This window comes from Lepisosteus platostomus, chromosome 23, assembly GCF_059453375.1.
Source record: "Lepisosteus platostomus isolate fLepPlt1 chromosome 23, fLepPlt1.hap1, whole genome shotgun sequence".
In the NCBI taxonomy this organism is placed as follows: Eukaryota; Metazoa; Chordata; class Actinopteri; order Semionotiformes; family Lepisosteidae; genus Lepisosteus; species Lepisosteus platostomus.
Window position 1 is genome coordinate 8,195,131 of NC_142633.1, and position 24,320 is coordinate 8,219,450.

General features: G+C 44.4%; 2 protein-coding genes across 3 annotated transcripts in view; both read left to right on the forward strand.

Annotated features, from left to right (window-relative positions):
* The window catches only part of fhad1 (forkhead-associated (FHA) phosphopeptide binding domain 1), a 51,822-nt gene extending 47,224 nt beyond the window's left edge, over positions 1-4,598 (forward strand). For both annotated transcript variants that reach the window (XM_088616998.1, XM_088616999.1), the window contains one exon: positions 2,539-4,598. In XM_088616998.1, the coding sequence (XP_088473124.1) occupies positions 2,539-2,700 (162 nt within the window). In that variant the 3' untranslated portion in view covers positions 2,701-4,598. The remainder of the gene's footprint in view (positions 1-2,538) is intronic.
* A 13,182-nt stretch (positions 4,599-17,780) lies between these two features.
* The window catches only part of efhd2 (EF-hand domain family, member D2), a 47,156-nt gene continuing 40,616 nt past the window's right edge, over positions 17,781-24,320 (forward strand). Inside the window, exon 1 of the mRNA XM_088617420.1 lies at positions 17,781-18,450. Within this exon, the coding sequence (XP_088473546.1) occupies positions 18,170-18,450 (281 nt within the window). The 5' untranslated portion in view covers positions 17,781-18,169. The remainder of the gene's footprint in view (positions 18,451-24,320) is intronic.

Below are 24,320 nucleotides of genomic sequence, written 5' to 3' on the forward strand. Positions count from 1 at the left end.
TGGAAATAAACCAAGAGGAGCCTCGTGGAGACCTAGTTTCTGCGCTGCTTGCCCAAGGCCTGCTGATCCCTCTCCTGGGAGGACGGGTTGGTTATTGCTTCAGCTGCCTGAAGCCCCAATAACTGACCTCCCCGTGTTGTTAGATGTTTGTATTAATTTCTGTCTTTATGCCCAGAGCAATCAGATTGCCCCCACACTCTCAGGCTCCCTGACTCCCTGTTGGGAGCTCTTCGATGAATCTGATGATAAATCAGGGTGGTGCGTGTGTGAGCATTTTAGGCCAGAGTCCAGAAGAAAATGGCAGATTTTTACAGCATATTAAAATAGCAGCCTTCTCCCTGGCCATCTGTTTGACAAGCTGCATGAGGCACAAAGACAAGTTTATAGATGGGTGTGTTTAAGTCTGGTCCTTTTGCTGATAGGTGTTGCAAGTAATTATGTCCATGTACAGGTAACTCGTGTTAATATGGTGGGATTCTGTGACATGTGGTGACTTGACTACATGGAGCACACTGAGAGCAGGTTATACTTTTTTTTTCCATATTTTATCAATATCCAGCTTATCTAAATCGTCCTTACCCAAACCTTATCCCAGCTATATTAGAGCATTGTAGCAGAGGTGTTTGAGACAGGCTAATCAGGAAGCGTGTTTAGTGAAAGGGCAGTTTAGCTCAGCCAGTGAGACTACCAGCAAGTCTTTGGATGATGGGAGACCAGAGCGCACAGAGAAATTCCACAAAAAACCGAGGGGGAGAACATGCAAACTCCACACAGAAGGCAGCTTTCGTCAGGATCAAACCCAGGACTTTAAAGCTGTGAGGTAACCGTGCTAATCAGCACAATGAAATCCCACCTACAAGGTTTGCCGAAATGAGATTATTATTTTTTTTCTTACTGCTCACGTATAGGTCACGTTCTTACGTTTAGTCCTGTGGAAAGTTTTAGAAGAGATCCTATTCCAAAATGACATGAATAATGCACAGAAAATCAACTCTTTCTGCAGCCACAAATAGTGTACCAAATACTCAATGAGTCTACTAAATCACTGTAGCACAATTACTATTTTATAGTGCATAAGATGTGAGCAATGTTGTACATAACCATTCCAGCGTGCCACACATTTCTATACAACATCAAAAAGCTTGCATTCTCTGAAGGGTGTATGTTAATTTTCAGCTCCAATCAGTCCATCTGGTTATTCACAAAGCACAGTAATTGTAGAATCTCTGAGCATTTGTAAGGACAAAAAAAATGATATAGCCAAATATTTACAATGACTCTAATTACTTAATTAAGTCGGTTTGCAGCCTTTTTCCACCTTTAACAAGAGGTGCTTGCTCCGGGAATGTACAGTACAGTGCTCACAAAGCTGAGTGCAGGGAAACTATGTGCAATTCAGTCATTCCTCCTCTTTACTTTCTCCCAATGGGCTTTTTGCAAGTTTGTGTTTTTTGGAGCAGCTGCCAAGAATGTTTATTTATAATCTAAGTAATTAAAGTGCTGCAGGAACAGAACACATTAATAATGAGAAAAAGAATACAACAATTGTATTTATAAATGATTTTCAAAACAATCAAAGTGCTATACTAAAGCATACCTGCCATTCATATCAGAGAAGCAGGAAGAGAAAGACTACAGTAAATTGACCCCATAAAAACCAGTTCAAAACTAAAAAATACATTAAAAGGCCCAATGAAATGATAGCTTTGTAAGTGAGTTTTAAACATGATGACAGTTCAAGAGTTTCAGTACAGCTCAGGGGCCCAGCTCCTTACTGTGTGGAGCCTGGTCTTCAGCAGAGTGAGAAGACACTGTCCCCACTGTGTGGAGCCTGATCTTCAGCAGAGTGAGAAGATACAGTCCCCACTGTGTGGAGCCTGGTCTTCAGCAGAGTGAGAAGACACTGTCCCCACTGTGTGGAGCCTGGTCTTCAGCAGAGTGAGAAGACACTGTCCCCACTGTGTGGAGCCTGGTCTTCAGCAGAGTGAGAAGATACAGTCCCCACTGTGTGGAGCCTGGTCTTCAGCAGAGTGAGAAGACACTGTCCCCACTGTGTGGAGCCTGGTCTTCAGCAGAGTGAGAAGACACTGTCCCCTGACAGGGATTGTGGGAGTGTGGAACAAGCTACCCAGCCATGTAGCTGATGTCAATACACTGGCTTCCTTCACGAAGCAGCTGGATGAGATCCTTGAATAAATTAACTACTAAACAGTCTAGATGTTCCAAATGGCCTATCATTTGGAAACAATCTTTTATTCTTATGCTCGTAAAACCGATTTTGGCTTGTAATGAAAGCAGGCAGATCGAAGTGGCTCACTATGCGGAGTCCAGGAGGGGAATTGTTAGATGAACAGCATTTTGTAGCCTGTCTACATGCCCAACTCACGTTGCCTTGCTAATATGGGCTAGAAACCTAACAATGGAAGCTGAATAGTTGGATGTTTTTTGTTCGGAAGAGTGCTGTCTGAACTCCAGGTTCTAAGGTTAGCACCTCTCTCAGCTCCTTACTGTCCCTTGGTGTCTCGTTGTGTTGCACAGGCTGCAGCCAGGAAGGCCAGCCTCCAGGGAAGACTGAAGAAGAAGGAGTATGAGATTGAGACGCTGAAGAAGCAGCTGAGAAAGCAGGGCCAGGAGATGTGCACCACCAGCAGCCAGCTAGCCAACCTGCAGAACGCGCTGGCTTCCTCAGAGACTCGCTGACACCCAGGACTGCACGGGCTTCCGAACACCAGGGCAGAGGGGCCGCTGGCCGCAGGCTCTGTCACTGACAGCGCAGACGTAGACTGATAGCCTGCCACTTGAACACCGTGCCCTCAGTCTGCAGAACGCTCAGGCTCACATACTGTACTCTATCTGTGCCCCAGATCAAGGCATGATGTAGTTTCCAGGTATGCTGTAAATGGAGTAGTGTGCAGGTGTTTGCATTATGATAAAAACAACCTAGAGATCTAGTGACAAGTGACAAATTTTGAGTTAAATAATTAATATAGCAATTAATGTCGGAAATAATAAAATGATTTGGTTGTCGAATAGCAATATGATAGATATTATGCACCTTCAAAAAAGAAACTTCACCATAGGTGACTCCCACTTCTGAGATGCTGGTGGCATCTGCTGTACCTGCTTTAGGCTCAGTGTTATATTTCTTTTAATTATGAAGAGTAATTTGTCCTTTAATTGAGTGCTCTGAAATGGTGGACAACAAACTGCAATGATTGCAAGTTTTAAAATCATTTTTGTAGACATAGGTGAAGATGTACTGTAATAGCAACTGTTTGCCATTATTCAGAATTCTTGTCAGCACTGATAAACGCTTCATGAACAGAATCATCTAGCTGTATGTTTTAAACAGTTTGTACTGTATATAGACTCATTTCTGTATATTAACCAAGGCTCCTAAGTGGCTGAACCAGTTGAGGGGCTCACCCATGTGCAGGATGAGATCCTACATCCATGTTTTGCGGGATCAAACCTGACGAAATGGCTCAGCAACTCCACAGGTAGGGTGAGAGAAGTTGGCCACGTCCTTCTCAGCTCCTGTGGACACTTGCAGGCTTGCGGTGCTGTTGGGAACGGGTGCAGATCTGCTCCAGTCTGAGCTAAACCTCCTGCAGGAGGAGGTCACGTCACACAACTCTACTGTGTCAAAAGACGAGTGGCACAGAGGTGGACAGGCTGGAGGAGTCTGGCTGCACCACCTCATTCTGCCCCTTCTGCGGTGGCAGAGTCTGTAGCCATGACCTGAGATAGGAAGGCATTTAACTGGTCATTCCAAGTAAGTTTTATTAAAGATGGTCTTCTATCATTTTGGTTCCATCTCTATTACAATCAGGATTAACCAGTCCTATTCTACTCCTGGCTTTTGCAGTGTGATTCAGCAGCTGGTGCAGCAGGGCTCAGGACAGATCCCACCCTAGCAATACAAGGTCTTCCTGTGTGAGGCATGTGGTAGCTCATAGACTGAATTCAGCTCTACTGTCTGTGCCTGCAAGCTGGACTATCTGTCTTTATATAGATATACTGTATATATCTGTCATGTGGGTCCAGTATTGAGCGATAGTACACGTCAAGGTTTTGAGATAAAACAACTTTCTGTAAAGTTAAAGATGTATAGTTTGTATTTTTTGACAAAAGCAATGTATGTCAGATCCGTTTCTCAGGAGGAAAATGCAGATTAATCTGAACCCAACTATTTATTGTTAATTAATGGTTGCACAATACAGAAATCAAAGAATTATAAAAATTAGACTATAGAATAAGACTTATAATTGTGAACTTTGTTGGGCAATTATTCAAACATTAAACTAATCTATAAATAATAATCTCAAATTAGTGATGGATAAATCATAATTATTTTTTGAACAAACTTTTACAATGTAGAAAGTCATTATGCATTAGTATATTGTTCTTGAAGCAAAACAATGATTAAATATTAATGGTTATGCTGCAAAATTTAAAAACAATGAACTAATATGCCAGACAAAAAAATGTCTCATAAAGCATAAAACATAAGACTTTTCAAAAGATCATTCATGCATTGATTGTTTGCAAAATTCAGCTTTTCAGATATGAGATACATTAAACATTTCCAGGGCCGATACAGTGTATTCAGTTTATTGAAGTTCATCGTCAACACAGAAAACAAATACTGTACCAAGGAAACGAGATGCTTGAAAGAGATGAGCAGCAGCCAATTTTCACAGGAAGTAACACCTGCTCCTGAGCCACTTCCTTGACACATTTACTGTATGACCTGTCCACTTTCCAACAGCCTACAAGTGCACTCCGTGCTCCAAGACTGGGGAGGTCTTGCTTCCTGTTCTTATCAGTTTTTATGTGCGTCACAGCGCACAAGAGCTCCAGGTCCAGACTAGATATGATCATCTCATCATTAATACGAAATGACTGATATCGAAATTGTATCTGACACCATAAAACTAAGCAGACGTCGTTCTCTTCACCTGGTGTGTAGACTGGGAATGTTCCGAAAACTCCAATTTCAGCTCCATCTCTGCGAAATGTTAGCAGATCTTAAGTGATTCTTCTTACGAACTGCATTTCAGACTAATAGAGTTTCCTAAGCTGCTGAGCACTGATTTACTTGCAGGCAGAAAGCTCGGATGTGCCACTGGCATCTGTTTTGGGTGAGATACATAAAAGGAGTTTACATGTCTAGTTTCCTGCCTGCACTCTTCTAAAGTACTGTAGGTTACAATTACTACTGTCACTTAATTTATAAAGATATCCCTAAGAATACCCATGTCTTTCTTGATAGAAAGAAACTGCATACTATGTGTATAGCGTTATGTCTTTTATTAATCACATTATAGTTCTTCTTATTATAAGCTGTTACCTGACCCATAAACCATAGTAAGACTACTTTATACCCTTGAAATAGACTCTTTTTAGACAAAGTAAAAACAGGTCATTGGAAATACACCAATGCACTAAATCAGAGCTTCCCCCAGCTGCTTAGAAACAGCAGTTTCTGCGTGACCTCACCAGGAAACGTGCAGACACATGAGACAGCAAGTGCCACTGGGCCACATGACAGTGTCATACCAACGTGATGAGACCGTTCTCGAGACGTCTAGAAGATTCTGCTAGATTAAACAAGTACAGTAGTTAGACACGCAAAGACGGTTAATATCTGCAGTTTAAACAAAGCTCTGTGCCTTCCTTTTAATATCCTTTACTGACAGTGATTCTTTTTGTCAGCCCCATGAGCAGGCTCGTGTGTTACGACCAGCAATCAGAAACCTGTTACCAGTCCCCAGCGCCGGCTAATTCCACAAAGCACCGCCGCACATGTTAATCAGTCAGTCTCCACTCCTTATAAACCCTCATTCGGGATCGGTCAGCGCTCAGTATTGGTTTCTCCCTTGGAGCTCCTACCTCGCCTGTAGTTCTCTTTGACTTCCTGTTCTTAACCCTTGACCTTTTGGATATTTGTCTGCTTAAGGACTACATCTTTGCCTAGCGTTTTGGATTGCTGGCCTGATATACCTTTTGGCAGCTCGCCGTAGCCTCGTCTCCCAGTGTCCCACTCCCCTTCATGTGTGTTATAGAATGGAGTTTATTTAATGAAAGTTTGGGAGGGCTGACAACAGCCACGCTCAATCATTCCCAGCCGTCAGGTATTAGCAATCCCTCCCTTCGTCCTTCCTCCACCGAACGCTATAAATACCAAATGCGATATCCCTCTTCCTCGCGTCCCACTTTTGAATCCCACCTCCACCCCAACTCCACCTCTGCAGCTGCCCCTTGGTTACCTGGTGGGGGGGTCCTGTGGCCAGGAGGTCGGCCCTCAGCCAAGCGGGTTAAGCCAAACATTCGCTCCACAATAGTTTGTTACGCTTCGATTTTGGGCGTTGTCATTCCTCGTGAATTCAAAATGATAGCTCTAGGTGTCTGATGAGGTTGTGCGCGTGGGATTCGAAATCCCGGTTTTTTTAATCTTCCAGAGTTGCAGATGCAGTACAAATGAGCAGTCTAAAGTGCAGAATGAGAACAGGAATTCGTTTTGTGGAGATGACAAAGAAGGCAAGAATAAAGTTTCATAACAGCATTTGATTGGTGGTGCCAGCTTTATCAAGCTTCCTTTTCAGCAGGTTTTGGGATTATCTGTTCAATATTTTAAGCAAAAACCATCAAGCCAGGTCATACATACTGTATATAAATATACTTTGGTCTGAGTGCTTCAGGCTTTGACAGAGTGGTAGTTTGTGTTCTTATCGTGGATTGTGGTAGAAATTGCCCCTTAATCCGAGCCTCGTGCATTTTACAGCATATTACAAGCCCTCTGTATGCGCTACAGTCCTCTGACAGCACTAGCCCTGGGCCATCACAGTGTGCTATCAGAGGGAACATACTGCAGGGCCGATCCATGCATCAGAGCGTGGCTGTATCACACACGTCTGTGATCAGAAAAGCAGCGAGAGTCCTTCTGAGGAACTGGAGGATGTGTACGTGCAGTGCTGGAGCCACACAGCCAGTCAGGTGGGTGCTGACATCAAGGATAACTGCAGGATAAGTAACCCTTTCTATACAGCTGGGTCAGTTCCAGGCATGAGGTGTGATTAATCTGTAAGAATGGAAACAAAACCCATAAGATTTCCTTGAAGAGACAGCTCGTAGATATATCCTTGTATATATTTTACACCTGTTGGACACAAATTAAAGGCTTACAAATATTGTTTTGCTGCACAAATAGTAAATGTCCTTGGTGAAGTCTCCCTTTTCCAGAAGCTAAATCCCACATGCTATGGAGCTCTGCAAGACACGTCTTATTCTAATCCATTCACAATCATCACTCCGCACATTTTAATGTTTGGCCAAATGAGCTACTTATACAGTTAATAAATTAGCTGTTTGCTGTTTTTTTCAGTGACCCAAATCTGTCTGTCGATGCGAAGAAACAGATGCTGATGACATTAAACCTCTGGCTGTTCCTCTTGAAGGGGTGAGGCAGTCGTCAAGCCAATTCTAACATTTCTGTGCAGTCTGGTAGATCCTTATTAAATGCTCAGATTGACACAGGTATAGATATTCCGTCTTAAATCCTATGTTTTTTATTACATGTTTGTCTCATTTAAGTGATCTAAAACAAAGAACATTCACTTTGCAAAACGCATTGTGAGAAATTACTGGGCTGTTGAAGATGAAATGTCTTGAGTCTGTAGCTGTCAGTCACAAAAAGGTTTCCTGCAAGAATTGTCTTTTTTTTTTTGATAAGCGCTGTGCATTTTTCCTGATTCAGGACACAATGGGTCTGTCCACGGAGAGATGAATCAGACTTTTCAGAGTGGAGGAACAAATCGCGTTTATGTTCTTCCAGTTTGTCAGACTCCAGCAAACACAGTGTAATGATGCAAACACAGGAATGCTGATAGGGAGTTTTATAGCTTTAGGCACAAGGGCCTATGAGCCCATTCAGCTGAGGAAAGAGTTCTGGTTTTCATAATGGGAGCAGAAACATGCATTGCATTAATAACACTGAAGTTCCTTTTTTTTTAAATGTATGTGTGGATATAGAGGTGTCATGGTGGTGCAGTGATTAGCATTGCTCTCTCATAGCGCCGAGTCCCTGGGTTCATTTCCTGGGGCGCTGTCTGTGAGGAGTTTGCATGTTCTCCATGAGTCTGTGTGGGTTTCCTCTGGGGGGCTCCGGCTTCCTTGCACAGTTAAAAGATACTGGTAGGCTGATTGGCTTCCGGGTAACCTGGCCCTGGTGTGAGTGTGTGCGTGTCTGTGTCTGTCTGTCCTGTGATGGACTGGTGTCCAGTCCAGGGTGTGTCCTGCCTTGTGCCCTTTGCTTGCTGGGATAGGCCCCGGCTACCCACAACCCTTTATTGGATAAAGTGGTTAGATATGAATGGATGTGTTCATATATATTCAGTATATAGTAACAGTGCATGTGAAAATTGTAACATATTTTATCCTTCAAAGCTCCTCTCATCCTTTCTATTGAGTTCTGTAATGTCCTTCTCTCAGTAAATCTGAATTCTGTGAGCTCTGACCCTTCACATTGCTCTAACTCTCCCCTCTTAGTCTGAATTATGGTTTTACAGAGGGGAAACAAAGGGTGGTCAACTGATTTTCTTTCTAAAACCGGAATATTTAATGGAATCTGACTGTATTCCTATTCAAGGTAAGATGGTAAATAATCTCTGAACTGGCTTCATCAATCTGCTCTCCTCCCCACTGAGAGCTGGTGTGTGGGGAGCGTTCTGGCGCACTATGGCTGCCGTCACATCATCCAGGTGGGGCTGCACGTTGGTAGTGGTGGGGGGGATCCCCATTACCTGTAAAGCGCTTTGAGTGGAGTGTCTAGAAAAACACTACATAAAATGACTATATTTCACTATATGAAATTCAGTTTACAGAGTTTTCCCAAATAAAACAAGAAATGCTTAGCAATCAGTACGCTTACTATATATTGTAACTCCCTTATACGTACTGTATAGAGTTGTAGTGTATTTTTGAAAAGAAGGTGGTTATCTTGTCAGGGTGACTAAGATCATACTAAAGCACAGATTGCAATAGTATAGTCCCCTGTCGTCCTCCTACACACCAGCCCTGTGAATGGGGGAGGTGGCAGTGGGACCTGTCACATATATTGTAATGGGAGGTTGAAACTAGACGGCTGGGATCGATGCCCTATTCATTTGGTGGTTTTGTATTGCACTCTGCTTTCAAAGCAATACGATTTTAATAAGGAATTTTTTAACATGCACCCAACATGCATTATAACATTTGGCATTCAGTAGAGAGGATTTATCTCCATACATCTGTTCTTCATTACTGCAGGTGATGTGCTGATGCTGTTTCTTTCATTTGACCTGATTGGTAAGGCGCCTCAGGGAATTGCCTTAAGGTACATTTTAATCACTTTCAAACACAGCTCCAGACTTACAGTGCTGCCCGTCAGGAACTGGGCTGTGGACAGTGACGGCTTTTGAAGTCTTTGCTAAACACGCAGTAAAGCACGACAGCAAAAACAGTGGGTTCACACTTTCATTTTCCCCGACTTAAGGTTTCAAATCTCCCAGCTGGCGTGAAATGTCTTCCTCTTTGTCACCTAATAACACTTCCTAACCGAATGTTTAATTCATGTTTTGAACTGGCACTTCATCTGCCATAGTGATTTTTTTTTTGCTTGTTGTGCATGATTAACTACCTTTCAGATATGCGCACCTCACTTTTACACATTGAGCTAAGGATTAGTAAGTAAAGAAATGAGTCTGTTGGATGACGGGGGAAGATGTTTTTAGATTCCTGTGGGCCAGAAATCATTTAAGGTTAAAAAAAAAAGTAAGTTTTCCCAAAATGTTTCTGTTTGCTCTGTGTTCTTTGATACACTGCACTGCACTGCATTGACCAAACAGAAATTCTGCCCAAATTATTATTATTTTGTTCATGTGTCACTACAACTGTTCAAATCTAATACCTCTGGTTACATTGCTTTCATTGACATTGAACAGCGTAGAGATGTTGTGATGATAAGTAATCTTATTATGGAGAAACAGGACGAGTATCTATAAAATACATGAATTCGTGAGTGATGTGGCAGTTGGCGCTGCTACCTCAGGGCTCTTTGGTTCTGGGGTCGATTCTGGAAAACCTTCTGTGTGGAGTCTGCATGCTGAGCATGATCACGTGATAGCATGGGCTCAGTGTGCTGGGACCCTTCTCAGGAATGAGCAGTTTTCTAGTAATGAACATGATAGATCGTTTCTATTTTTTTAGTTTTTAGGTATTGTTAAAAATTATTCAATCTATTCTAATTGTTTTTAACAATTGAATGTTACAATTCAAATGTATTCTATTTTAATATCCTATAAAATCACTCCATCGTCAAAACTGCAGAGTATAGAAGGAGAACCTTGCATGTCTAGTGATATTAATGTTATTTTTTAAGACCTTTTTACATTTAAGGTAACATGAATTCCTTTACAATTGGCTATCGGACTGTTCAGGAAAGACACGCTTTGCATTGCAGAGTAGTGTTAAACAATGAGTGTGATTCCTGTTAGTCACTTCTAGGCTCAAAGAGCTTCTGCGTTACCAAGGCTTCCACTAAACACTCCAGTCCTAGTAATCTCAGTGAATGGTTTCCAGCACGTGTGACATTAAACAACGAACGATAAACAGAAAGCTTCTGATAAATTCTAGATTTCTGTGATCCATGGTACAGAAACAGACTGTTCTGTCAATATAATATAAATCTTCCAGTACAAAATCTTTTATTTCCCAGCAAAGTAGATACTGTACAAAGAAATTCAATTAATTAATAGAAACTACTAAACACAAGGGCAATGGGAAGGTGATAGATACTCATTGAAAAGAATTGGTGTTTGGAGCTTTTAAAGTTTTTCAGGGATCATTCTGTACAAGTGCAAATACCCTTTTTGATTATCTTCTCTGAGCAAATACTAAAAAAAAAAACACTAACCCTAGCACTCCTCCTCTGGCAATTTTTTATCTGAGGGCTGTAAAAATCACAAATTCCTTCAGGTAAAGAGATAACAGTGATGGCCCCTCAAGTTCCTTCTCAGAAGTATTGATGTTTCCTATTGAGGTTCTAAAGCAAAGTAAAGCTTACACACAAGAAGATGAGGTAACCGAAAAACACACATTTTCATCATCGGTGGTGATCCAGCCTTGTGTTCACCAGGAGTTTCTCATTTGAAGGAATAGAGAGGCTAAAGAAAAACGTGCAGTTCAGCTTCTTTGGATTCAAGGAGCTTCTGGATGTGGTGGGTCAGTGCTCGCTCCCATTCTGCTGCAGGACGTGATATCATCGCAGCTGTCTTTGTCTCCCCCCTGAGAGCAAGGAATTCCAGAGGCTCCTCATTCCCTTATATGGCTAACAGAGAGGAGTGTGGCAGGTGGTGCCGACTGCACTTACTGGTACTGCAGGGCTCTGAGGACGCCTGGGGAAGCAGTGAGTGTGCAGTGTGGGGACAGGGACGCCATGACAAAGCATGTCCCCTGGACTGCTGATGAGTCACTTTGCACCCAGGGCAGCTCCCCATCACTTCCACACCCGCTGACGAGGCCTGTTGACTGGGGAGCAGGCTCGAAACAGCCCCCGAGGTGCTTCCCCGAGACAGTCACTACGCAGAGTTCGCCTGTACGCGCCGTGCCAGAGCCGGTTCCGTCCAGGACCCACGCTCCGACACCGAGCAGAACTGATGCCTCCTGAAGGGAAGGCAGTTTCCCAGGTGATCTTCCAAAGCTTTGTGATCGGCTCGGCCACAGGACTCAACAAACGATCAGGGCACTTTGGCCCTGCAGATGCCCTGTTGTGTGTAACTGAATAAAAATCACATGATAAATCAATATAATTCCGTTAACAAAATAAAAGCTGCATATTTTAATCACCGAGTAAAACTATTCCGTCGTTCTCTTTTCTCACATTTTAAGTCGGAATTGTTTTTAATCCCACAATCAGATCATTCTGGGCTCACTACTTTGTGATTTCTTGTAGTGACCGGAAATGCTGGTGTCTAGTGCTGTCACTTTTTCCTTCTGTGAATTAATATTTTACAGACCTCATTTCTACCTTTACTTGGACTTTTTTCTTACAGTATTGGGAAGAACCAGCTCTTTGTCTGCACTTTTCCTTGTGATTCCTCCATTATCTTGGCCAATATCTTTGAATACCTGAAGCTTGGTGTACTACTGGGTTCTTGTGCCCTGTTTCAGGCCTTATAAAGTGTGTTCTTTCTCCTCTTATTTTTCTTCATTGATCTATTAGACAATTGGGACCTTAATGTAGCAGTGCATTTTTTTCTCACACAGAACCCTTTTGAATCCATCTATTTGTGTGGATTCATTACAAACAGAGCATGACTGAGCTGCAGAAGGAATAGAGAGGCCAGCTGTGAGCTTATGAGCAACAGTATGAGAGGCCTGTGACCAGCACAGTCCCTACAGGCTGGCCGTTCTGTTCTGGAGCATATCTTCGAAACGCATGCCATGACAGACTTCCACCTGCAATAGGTGTGATAAGAGGGCCTGAATATGATTTACGTCTTGTTCTTTTTCTTTGTATTCAATGAATGGAGTATCCGCAAGCCTATCGTTTCACAGTCACAATTTTGTAGATTTTAGATAGAGAATTGGACTCGCTGTCAGAAAAGCCTTCCATTCCTCAGTTTGGATGTTTTTATTTTGGTCTGAACAAAAGATTTCCAGCAAGGATTTCCAATTGGCCTTCAGCTGTTCAATCCAATGACCTAAGTGTGCGGTGTTTCTGTACAGACCTCTATAACGACGTCACAGAAATCGAAAGGGACGTTCTCAGGGGGCAGACCCAGAACCAGATCGTGCCGTAATGGAAAACATTCTGACGGACTTTAGATAAAGATGAAGACACTGTGGCTGCTCAGATTACACTGCAGATCTGAGTGGTGCTCAGTTCCAGTCTGGGAGAATGATTGAGCTCATCATTAACTTCATTGGACCTGCTTAACATTGTTCGTAGGTCTTCAGCTGCTGCTGATTTCAACTGAGCTGGAAAACCCGGTGGATTGTGGTCCTCAAGGACTGGAGTTGTGCACCTCTGTCCAAAACCACGGGTCTCCCACTCCATTCCTAGAGATGCCGGTACAATTCTCGGTTTTGTTCCACCCCCCTTCTCAGTTAATTTCATTATTTAATTAGCTGCGGAATTGTAAAACAGTACTTACTCCTAACAAGGCTCTGAAGTGATTTATAGGCAACTGTACTTTTAAAATGAATGCAGCTGTAATCCACCGTAAAAGAAAAAATCATATATACATCCAATTTAAAACAAAATTATAGGATGTTTTATAATTGACTACTAAACTGAGGTTAGGACAAACACCAGTAGACACACTCCCTGTGGGAACTGAGTTTGAAGCCCATGTTCTAAACCAGCCAACCTTGAGTTACTCAGCACATCACCTTTGCAGCCTGTGTACCGGTTATCAGTGATGTTACATTCTTGAGGAGATTTAATCAGAAATGCTGGGATTCCTGATACTTCAACAGCAATATGTAAAGTAAAGCACCAGGCTCAGATTAATTTAAACACTAAATAAAAATTAATGTTCACCGATAATAAAAATGTAATCACTTAGAGTCTTGCCAGACTTCTTATATCTTATTGTTCTATTGTAGTCTGAAACCGAGAAGTTGCTTGCTAGTTTTTCAAGTGGAAAATGAAAAATGCATGCTGACAGATTGCGATCAGCACCAGCAGTGTGGACATGTGAGGGGGGGTGAGAGGGAGAAGGAACTTCATGACTCATTCCTGAATCGTGATTCAGGAGTGAAGCTGCGCCTTCTGTTCTGTAGAAGTGAGGTATTAACTTGTAACAGGACTCTGTACTGTTCTGTGTTTTATACTGGCTCTCTGAGAGAATAGACTTGGCTAACATGTTTATACGGACGTCTAAAATTAAATCTATCATTAGGGAAAATACAAAATGCAGCATGCAGTATCAAATATTGATTAGTGAAGACATCACTTACGTAAAACGTAAAACAGTCTTCCATTCTCACCTTTGTCAGCCTTATATCATAAAATATTCCACCTCTTTGTACTGTATGTGAGTTTCTATAATGAACCACAGTGAGCTTTTCAGTTGTTTTTTTTTTATTTTCTGACCACCCTCCTGATAAAAGGATTTCAAGATTGAAGGATTTAAGGAGCTAGGGCATGTAAGTGCACTAACCCAACAATGAGAGAACACCATTAACTTTTAAAAAAAAGTTATTATTACCAATCTTGCAAAACACGCTACTGTTCAAGCTGAATTTGAGGAAATCCTGTTAGAAGCACAACCACTGCACACATCGATAACAATTTGTAGCCTAATATGGTAATACAAACCACCCAGTAACAAAAACCACTTGATCCCTTAAAAGTAGTGATCAGTAAAGTTTAAAAGTGAGGTGTATTCATAAACACATATTTCAAACTGTTTGACTCTTACAGATGAGGTATGAAAGAGGTGAGCAAGTATATATTATACATTTTATATACTGTACTCGACATCCACAGTACAAATGATCCTTTAATACTGTTTGTTAGTGACCCATTGATAAATCAACGTTCCATAAAAAAAGATTGAAACCTTTTTATTTATGTGCTTCATTATTTTTAAACTATTAGAAACTCCCTATAAACAGTACTTTCATGCACTGCTTTCATACTTGGGCAAATAATGAAAACACTTTCTGTAATTATCTGCATATTCAGAGATAATGGCGGCCTGCGTGTGTAAATTCTGATATGTAGCCAAAGATCCATTTTTGGTTACAAAAGTGGTTCCTGTTGTGGCTTTGTGACACAGGCCTGGCCAATCATTTTCCTGGCATTGTATGACCTTTATCTGGCTTGATCACCACCTGATAAGAGCTGGGCAGGGGAATAACGCTGCTCTTTAATAAATGAAAGAAACTGTAGACGCGATGTGCACACACAGTCACGCTGAGCCAGTATGCAGCTCATACAATTAGCAGCATTAGAAATGTTTTCTCGGGGAAAGCAAATTTCATCCTCCTTTTTCTACGAATCAGCCGACCAGTCAGAAGGATTACAAACAAACTAGGTTCCGTCCCCTAAAACATTTACTTTTAGCGCAGTCCTGGGTAGTTTGGTCGTGGCGAGATTGTTCCGTGTTTCTTAAAATCCAACCCACCCTTCCTCCCACCACCAGCCCCTCTGCAGGGCCTAAAGAGACACAGCCCCCTTCATGTTCAGGCGTGCTTGGCATCCCTGTTAGTAATATTAACCCTTCTGCTTCTCTTTGCATTCTTATTTTATTTCTAGTTGGGGTTTTTCAGGGGCTTTTTTGCCTTTGGAATATTTTTCGCGGATGTAAACGAAAGCCGGTATAGACAGACCTGGACCTAGCGATTTCGAGAAGCCACGTGTTCATTTACAGAATGCGGGGGGGACTTTATTGTGTCAGCAGCTATGACTTATTGAAGCCGTGCGGCGTTAGATCCCATATCAGGCTGGCCTTTTGCGACTACCCAGACGCCCTGTGACTGATATCACAACTTGAGTCATTTTCTCTCTCTGATTCTGTCAATAACTCGTGCGCCTTTTCCACTTCTCAGATGAATAAATACGCAAGCAGACCTAAGACCCTAGCCAGGCTAGGGTGCTGTCTTCAGGTTCTGGCGCTCCGACTCTCTCATCTTCCTCCTTTAGGGAAACTCAGTGGGTGACGTCATCCAGCCAGTGATGGGAGTCTGTGAGCAGGGCTCCTTGGAGACAGGTGTTCCGTCATTTACAGGTGCGCTTAGTAATCTCCCCAGACCCCAGTTTCCGACTACAAAGCTGCGCAAAAATAAGTAAATGAGGCGTCAACGTTTTAGATATTGCGTCTGCTGTGGCTGTCACCTGGCAAAGCAAACTGTGTGGACGGGTGGAGACTGTCCTGTCTGTATAAGACCTTTAACACAGCTGTGCTCCTGCACTCTGTATAGGCCATGTTCTGCTGTCTCGCACTAAGTCTTTGCCCTTTGCCTGTTTTTTAATCATGTTTCTATAGAAACGTTTTAAAGATCTAAGCTTCCTATTTGAGACAGCTTTTTTGAACAAGCAGTTTTAATTTCCCATTAATAATTTGTAGACCTTTTCCGACTTTTTTCCCCCCATAAGTGCCCACAAATGTTTTCGAAAGGTTGAAGAAAAGCTGGATTGCACAGTGGTGCAGAAGTTAGCGTTGCTGCCTTGTAGCTCCTGAACGCTGGGTTTATTTCCTGGGATGCTGTCCGTGTGGAGTTTGCATGTTCTCCCCATTCACATGGGTTTCCTCCCACAGTCCAAAGACATACTGGTGGGTTAGTTGGCTTCCTGGTTAATTGGCCTGGTGTGAGAATTTATGGCAGTGTGCGCTCTGCGATGAACTGGCAACCTGTCCAGGGTGCACCCTGCCTTGCGCCTGTTGCTAACTGGGATAGGATCCAGCTCCCCTGCTACCCTGAACTGCATACAGAGGTCTCAAGACATTCTTTGCAATGATGTAGAGGCATGGTCTGGTAATTCAAACTCTTCCCATACAAACACTGGGCACATACAAACAATCAGGGCATTTGAAATCAAGATATGTCATTGAAGTCGCAGAAAGGACTTCTGCACCCGTGTTACCCCATGTCTCACGGGCAGCTGCAACCAGGGAAAGCAGAAAAACTCAGTGGAAAATCCTTTTTAAATGGACTTCTCGGAAAGCTGAGCTGCAGTACCTCGCTGCTCCAGAAGAGGGCGCCTAACAAGCGTAGTCTTGGGAGATTAATGTAGGGCAGTGAGTGTTGCATAGAGCCCGGCACAGGTGTCTGAAATCATCCACGGGATTTGATGAAGCAGAGGGGCTGCTACGGTTTGTCTCAGGCCAGCGGCGGTTTTAGCCGTCCGCCAGACTGGCTTTCTTCGTATTTGTGCGTCTGCACCCTTTTTCGAGATGCTTTAATGATAAAACGCTTCTTCGTATCACATACACAGGACCGGCGGCTGTGTGAGCCCAGAAGCCAATTCACTGGCACCTGGTGCCGGTCATCTGAGGTTACAGTGCATTGGAATCCTAAAAATACACCCCGGGGTGGCCTATGATGCAGACACTCCCAGTTGCCTGTGGTTTGATACCCGTCTGTCTGTGCTGTGGTTCTGGGGCGTAAATTCCTATGAAACCCTCCGGCATCCCTCAGACTTGAAATGCACGACTCACAAGGACTTCATCTTTGATATTTTCAACAACAACAAAAAAACGCAATTTCCGTATGTTTTGTGTGATTACATTGTGATTACAATCTAGCCTTTTCGTGCGTTGAACGCGAGAAAGTTTAATGCATCCGGCCTTCATTTAATCGGATTTCATTTTCTCATCTCGACCACGTAGCCTCGACCAGTCTGGAGCGTTATATGAATTTATTTGGATGCATTTATTAAAAGGCGAGTTTGATTCACAAATAGATCAACAGCAAAAGGAAAAAAAATAGACCTGCAGGAACAACGCTCCACGTTTCTTTTTACAATATGTAGTGCTGTGTAAAACAGGCAGGCCCTGGTTTCATATACCTACAGTAGAAAAGGGGATACTATTGCATTAATGAGGGCTCGCAAGACTTTCCGTCTGCAGAACAGACAGGTTTGCGCATTCACAGCTTTCAATTCAATTCAAAACGCTTCACTCATCCCTGGAGGGTAACTTAAGGCGTGTCGTAAGCGACAGATGACAGGGGTGGGGGGAAAAGGTAGAGGGATAAATTAAAAACACACGCACGGCAAAGCTTTCTTGAAGACCGCACGCCAGCGCGGCGAGTCTCTTTAAGAGGCGTGGCTGGATATCTGCGGAGGGACGGGCGGATTCCGACGAACTGGGGAGCCGGCCGCCAGCGCGCCGCTGTCTCTTTAAGGAAGTGGGGGTGCCCTGAGTGAGTTTATCGTACTGTACTATTAGGTGGATTATCTGTTTCCAGACTGCAGTTCATTGTGAGAGCGTACTTCGCCCGTGCGTGTCTCCAGACGAGGAGAGGAAGGAGGCGAAGTGTTTTATTCGGGTTTTAAAGGAAAGGCGCGGTGGGATTGGAAGAGCATTTTATTTCTCCGTTCCGTTGTGTGTGGGGTTTTTTTTTTAATTCGATCCAAAGGGAGAAAAAAAACAACAACAACAACAACCACCCCGAAATGGCTACTGACGAGCTGGCATCCAAGCTGACCCGGCGGCTCCAGATCGAGGAGGGCGCGGAGGAGCCGGCGGCCGGCGGGGCGCAGGAGAACGGGGCGCAGGAGAAGCCGGCGACGGCCAACGCGGACTCGGAGCTGGGAGCCAAGCTGCTCCGCCGTACGGACCTGAACGAAGGGGTTGGGGAGCATCACCAGCCCAGCATGAAGGTGTTCAACCCGTACACCGAGTTCAAGGAGTTCTCCAGGAAGCAGATCAAGGACATGGAAAAGATGTTCAAGCAGTGAGTTGAGTTGCTTGTTTTCGGTTTTTGTCTCCCTTCCCCGCCCGGTATGAGCGCTGCCCCCCGCTCAGCGTGCTCACTGACGCCGGGGAGCTGAGCTCCTTATACCCGCTGGCTCGCCTCTCTGTGGCAAGACTCGGATACCAAGTTTGTTTTACTTACCCTTTGACTGTAACATTGCAGGAGCAATCGGCAGTTATCAATCACTTATCGGTATTGCAGATTTTGCAAGTTGAAAGCCCTGCGCCGCACATTTGTTTAAGCAATCAAACCGCCTGTGCTGAAGGTAAAACTTATCTGAACCGCTGAGCACTAGCTGAGTAGCGGCTATAGTTGGGGGACATTTAACCAAACGCTCAGGGTGTTTAAACCCCGATTCTTATCCAGAATTACCAGCGAGTATTTCGGGGACATCTAGTTTCCCTGTATGTGGTTTGGGCACTAACGCATCGACTAACCGTGCGTGTCGATCCACGCGTGTAAGCGCACTCCACTGGCTGTTCCTTAGTGCGTGGCTGGTGGGGTTGGTTGTAATGTGAACGCTTGCGGATGTGTGCAGTGGTGTTTCCACGTTTTCTTAGTCATTTCAACGTGCCTGCCCCACCCCTCTCTCCTCTACAAGACTGATCGCCGCTGGCGCGACGTGACGGTAATCAAATTGAGCTTTGCCCGGTGTGGGAACCGGCAGGTACCGCTGACCTTCCCGTTCGGAGTTTGTTAAAACTGTGCTCGGTTGCACACCGCTCAATAAACGTCAGGCAGTGACTGTGTGGGATGTGTCAAGAGAGTGCAGGAACTCGTCGCTTGAACAGTGGAGCGGGTGTTAGCACACATTTCGTTAGGAAATGTAAAACTTCTGTTTTTCTTCTCTCTTTTATTTTTTGGAAGATGCGCAATTGCCCAAGCGAGTGATGATGAATCAAGGCCGTGCGGAAATGATGAGTCAAAGCCGAGTAGGAAACGAGCATGAGGCAGTCATAGAACACGCGTGGGTCCGCACGGGCTTCGGTCAGGGGCCATTGAGAGTGACGAGTGGACCTGCGTGTTGACATTAAAGTGAGCTGTTTATACAGCAGGGCTCTCGCTGGAGGAATGTGGGGGAAACACCTTGCTCAGGGGGTACAAATAGCAGCGTCCCGCCTGGAATTATTAACCCAGGACCCTTCAAATCGCCTTAAGGCACGTGTTTAAATCGTCTTGCAGAAGGGTGACTGTGTGCTGTCAGACAGGTGTTGCAGGTCTTCTAGCTTGGCGTGCAACCCAGAGAGTTAGGGCTGACGAGAATGGAAGAAGTGAATTCCCTCCACTGTGTTAACCGTCACCTTGAAAAGGCTCCCGGCGGGACCTCGCCTCACAGGTGAAGCTGTACACAGACGAGCATCTCAGCCGTCATTCAAACCCGGAACCGCGGAGGCTGACATGACTGTTACCTTTGCCAACTCTTACTGACAGAAACAGCCAGACGTGACACGCACTGTAAGCGGAGTCGTGGCTAAAACTGCAGAAGTAAAAGCTTCTGCTTCATGGCTTAATCTAAGTGTCCGTTATTTCGCATGGGGCGGTTTTTCTCAGCATTGACGCCACCACCTTGTACCCTCGCCCTCCAGACCCCGAGTCTGTGAGACGGAGGAACGGGGAGCCCTCCAGTGTCGCTGTCGAGTGTGATATCGCACATCTGTTCCGATTTTCCCCCACTCATCCTGTTCAGACTGCTTTCCTTGAGTAAACTGTTAATTCCTCTCATATACGGGATTAAAATTCGCAGACGACACATTTCCTCAGGAACCCAGAGCAAAGCGGCACTGTGCTGTCGCAAAAGTGTTGCATTGTAGAGGACGAGTTCTGAGAAGATTAAAGAAATAAAACCAGCACATACAGTAAGCAAGCAGTAATCAACACTGTATTTTAAAATCAAATCTGGTGCTTGTTTTGTTTGTTTTTTTCACTTCCCGACTTTATGGTGGTTGTCCTCCTCGTTGCCTTCGTTAAGATTCCTTTTGAGAAGACTTGAAAACGCTTCACCTTTCTTCGTCAGACCCATTCCCGAGTCCAACCCAACGTGTGCACTCCAGGCACCGGGGCAGGCTTGCCAGTTACACAACACGGGTCCCAATTAAAATTCCTGGGAAGAAATTGCTGCTAGGACGCAGCCAATGGGTTAGAGTCCCAAACGGCGTCCGGAAAACAACCTTGTGCTCCAGATGCCCGGCAAACAGATGCTCTTTGTCCGCAGTCAGACAGCCTGCCTGACAAGCAGGTCCTTACTTCCCTCTCTGCAGTGTAAGGGGGGGGTCGTGTTATTCTCGCTGCCCAAGGGAATGTGCCCTGCTCTCTGGGCTAGCTGGGCACACAGGGCCTTCTTTATGCTCGGGGTCCAGAGAGGTACCCCATTCACTGAGGAGTTAGGGTGCCAGACACAGGCAGTCCCCAGATCTGAGGCCGTGAGGCTTGAGAGAAGAGAATCGGCGAGTATCATCTGCATTGTTTGTGCTCCTGAAGGTCCTTGACGTTCGTTTTGCTCGGGTGATTTGACATGCAAAGCTCACTGATCAAGAAAAACTGGCTCCCGATGAGAAGTCAGGTTTCATTTCATTTTTTTTTCTTCAGCCGGAGGAATCCTGCTGTGATTAAAGATCCGCCTTTTCAGTAGGGTGGTCTGGAGACGGGAGGCGTGCCAGGAATAAAAAAAAAATTGACCCTCAAAAAATGAGGGGATGGAATTCATTTAAACACCCCAGCCTTTCCCATAAGGGCCAGATGACCTTTAACCTTTGCAGTAGAAGTTGGATCTCTGGTCTTGTAACTGGAAGGTTGCAGGTTCAAATCCCAGAGCGCTGTGGCTCGCTGCTGTCGTGCCTTAATCCTGGAAGTGTTGTCGAGAGAGCCACGGTTAAATTCTCGGCCGTCCTACTGGGAACTAATGTAAATCACTTGAGATTAAAGGCATCAGTCAACTTAATGAGTCATCATAAGGGGACAAAACCAATCTGTTCTACTCCAAAAAAGGCATCTCACACAGAGCCTGATCCTTCGCTGCTATACACAGGGCTGTTATTTATAAGGTAGTGGAGAAGGTAGAATGTCACCTTCCTGCTAGATTAATGGCCCTTGTGTTTAATGTCTCCTCTCCAAATACTAACCACGCTTCGCCTGTGACATCACGCTTTGTAACCCATCGCTCAAGTTCTTTTTATTTAACCCCTCGTGACGCCGATAAACTCCACGTTTTCCTGTCACCTTTGAGGTCCGTTTGGAACCCCGAGGCCCAGTGTAAGGATATCAACGCGGACGTCTCACGGGACACTCTATTTACCTTTAGGGAACACAATAGAAATGTATTGAAGCATCGAATGTCTTCCTGTCCCATCCATCCATTTTCTAACGGGCTTCTTCCGGTGCGGTGTCGCTGGGGAGCCGGCGCCTCTCCTGGAAAACAAGGGGAATGCGCCGGGGTGCACCCAGTGTGCTAAGGACAACAGCCCACCGCAGGGGAGACGCACAAGCACAGACGCGCACACACTCGTGCTGAGGACCAGTTTTCCCTTGTGATTTCAACATTTACATTTTTTTTTATCTTGAAAACGACTTGGTGCAGGGCTCATAAGTGCCGTACAGTAACACCGGGGCTCTGGTGACATCTATGCGTTGCACGTCTTTAACCTGGCAGCCTGTTGTAGCTTTGCGGTCAGTCTGGGATGCTGGGCAACGCTAGGAGCTGTTCTGTCTATTTTAGATTGTGGAGTGGTTTGCACCTACAGTGACTGCTGCCTAGTGAGCCAGGATCAGTCCTGTAGGTGATGTTGCTCTGTAATTGGCCAGGTGCTGTAAGGCCCCTGCTGTAAATCGCTGACAGATAAGGGTGGAACACGGATCGTAAAACTGTCCCATCACTGGCCAGCCCACACCCTGAGATTTTCTGTTGCAGGCCAGTTGGTGTCCTTTCCCAGAGTTGTTGCTGCTGCCTGTGGGCCACTGGGAGTCACTGCAATTAAACCTGGGTCTCGAACGTGGTTTGATTAGAAATGCGCTTTTGTTTCCTCTTGTGCTTCTCAAAGCAGAGATAAATGTTCTTGGTGAGGCCAAAGGAATGTGAATTGCTCTGTTGGGGGAAAAAAAAAAGTATTGCTCTGTAAAAGCTGTGCCGTGAAGACATGAAGTACATCTGTAAGCAAGCACACACACCATCGATTATGTCCATGATGCATGAAGGGACACACCGCTGACAACGACCGCCAAGCACTTGTATGTGTTTCTTTTAATTGAATGCACATAACATACACGAAAACTGCACAAAGGACATTAACGCAACAAAATAGACTGTATTGAGAAACATACTGTGCAGATCGCAAAATAACAGAACAAGCTAGAATAGGTCAGGCTCCACGGCCGAAACTGTGTGTTTTCTTTCTTCTCTTTTCAGCATGGAATAAACCTGTTACTTGTTCCTTTGTAGAATAGGTCAGGCCTGCAATGCGATAAAGGGCAAAACTAAAAGGAAGAGGAAGAGGGGAGCCAGTCTATACAGGTTTGGGAAAAATGACACATAACAGTAATAAATGGTGAGGTATGCATCACATCCAAATTCAAATAATTCATGAATGGCATCCAGATAGCCTGAAATGTAGACATATGATTACATATGTGCTGAATTTTTCAGTGCTCTATAGTACATAGGTTGCACCGTACAATTGTTTGAACAGTTTATTCTTTTGCAGGAGAAAGACCTACTCGCTGACTTTAAAAACCATGTCATCCAAGACATGTCCGATTGTAGCGTTTCACCTCAAACCTTTGTCCCGGTCCGGACAGGGGAGCCCCATTGTCGGCTGGAAGAATATTCCAGAAAGGCATGTTCATGGTTTGTTTCTGAAATTGAGGGCCCTTGTCTAGAAGGGGCCGCCTCTGAAATGCGCTGAAACAGTGAGGGTCAGTGATCTCTCCAAGCCAGTAGCTCCCCATCTCACCTCTCCTGGCTGTGACTCTGTTGACCTCTGTGGCTTCGTGCTTTAACAGTGACCAGGCTAGAAAGACAATTATCCTTGATCTTGGTTCACTCCTTCCCTGAGCTCTAAATCTTCTTACTACTTCCAAAATCTCAAGTTTGTAATTTACAGATTTTCAGCATTTTAGCTTTCCTTTGCTCAGATTTCTGTCTCTTTAGCCCAGTTTTGGTTTTTATGTTTCACCTGGTCTTCTTGTTCTCTTTTACCCCCACATGTCTAAAGAGGCTTCACACCTCAAAGTGTTTTTTCTTCTTCTTCCTTTTGACTTTGCAGCTTGGCAGTTGCCTCTGGTTATTCTTTTGCAGCTTGTGGACTGCTGCACAAAAGGCTCTAAAAGATTTTTAGTCAAACATTTACCCAAGATTTGTTGCCGTTCCACGTTTGTGAAACTTCTGATAACCTTATCCAGGAAAGGTGGCTGGAATGCTTCAACGACCCGATGGTGCTGTTTTTCAATGCAGGAACTAGAGGAGAGAAGTCTGTTGGTCACCTGTGCATTGACAGTTCCCCCCCACCCCGGCACTCAAAAAGAAAGCAAAAAAATTGAGGGTGTGCTTGAAACACAGCCCTGACAGATTAAGAAAGGATGACATGCAGAGAGACCTGATGTGCATGTAATGTGAAAATACTTCCCCTTTACAATGTGACAGCTTTTGCACAGATTGTTCTTATATGATTACCATACTGTACACTCGTTCCATAAAGAAACTAATGGGACACGAACTGTCTAGTTTTGCTATTGGATGAGACTCTGCAGCTTGCGGAGGCTGAAGTAGGTCAAAGCTGCAATGCAATCAGAGTTTGGTTTCCATCCCTGGGTTTACATGCAGCGCCTGAGAAAGTTGAATAGGGGGCGGGTAGTTATCC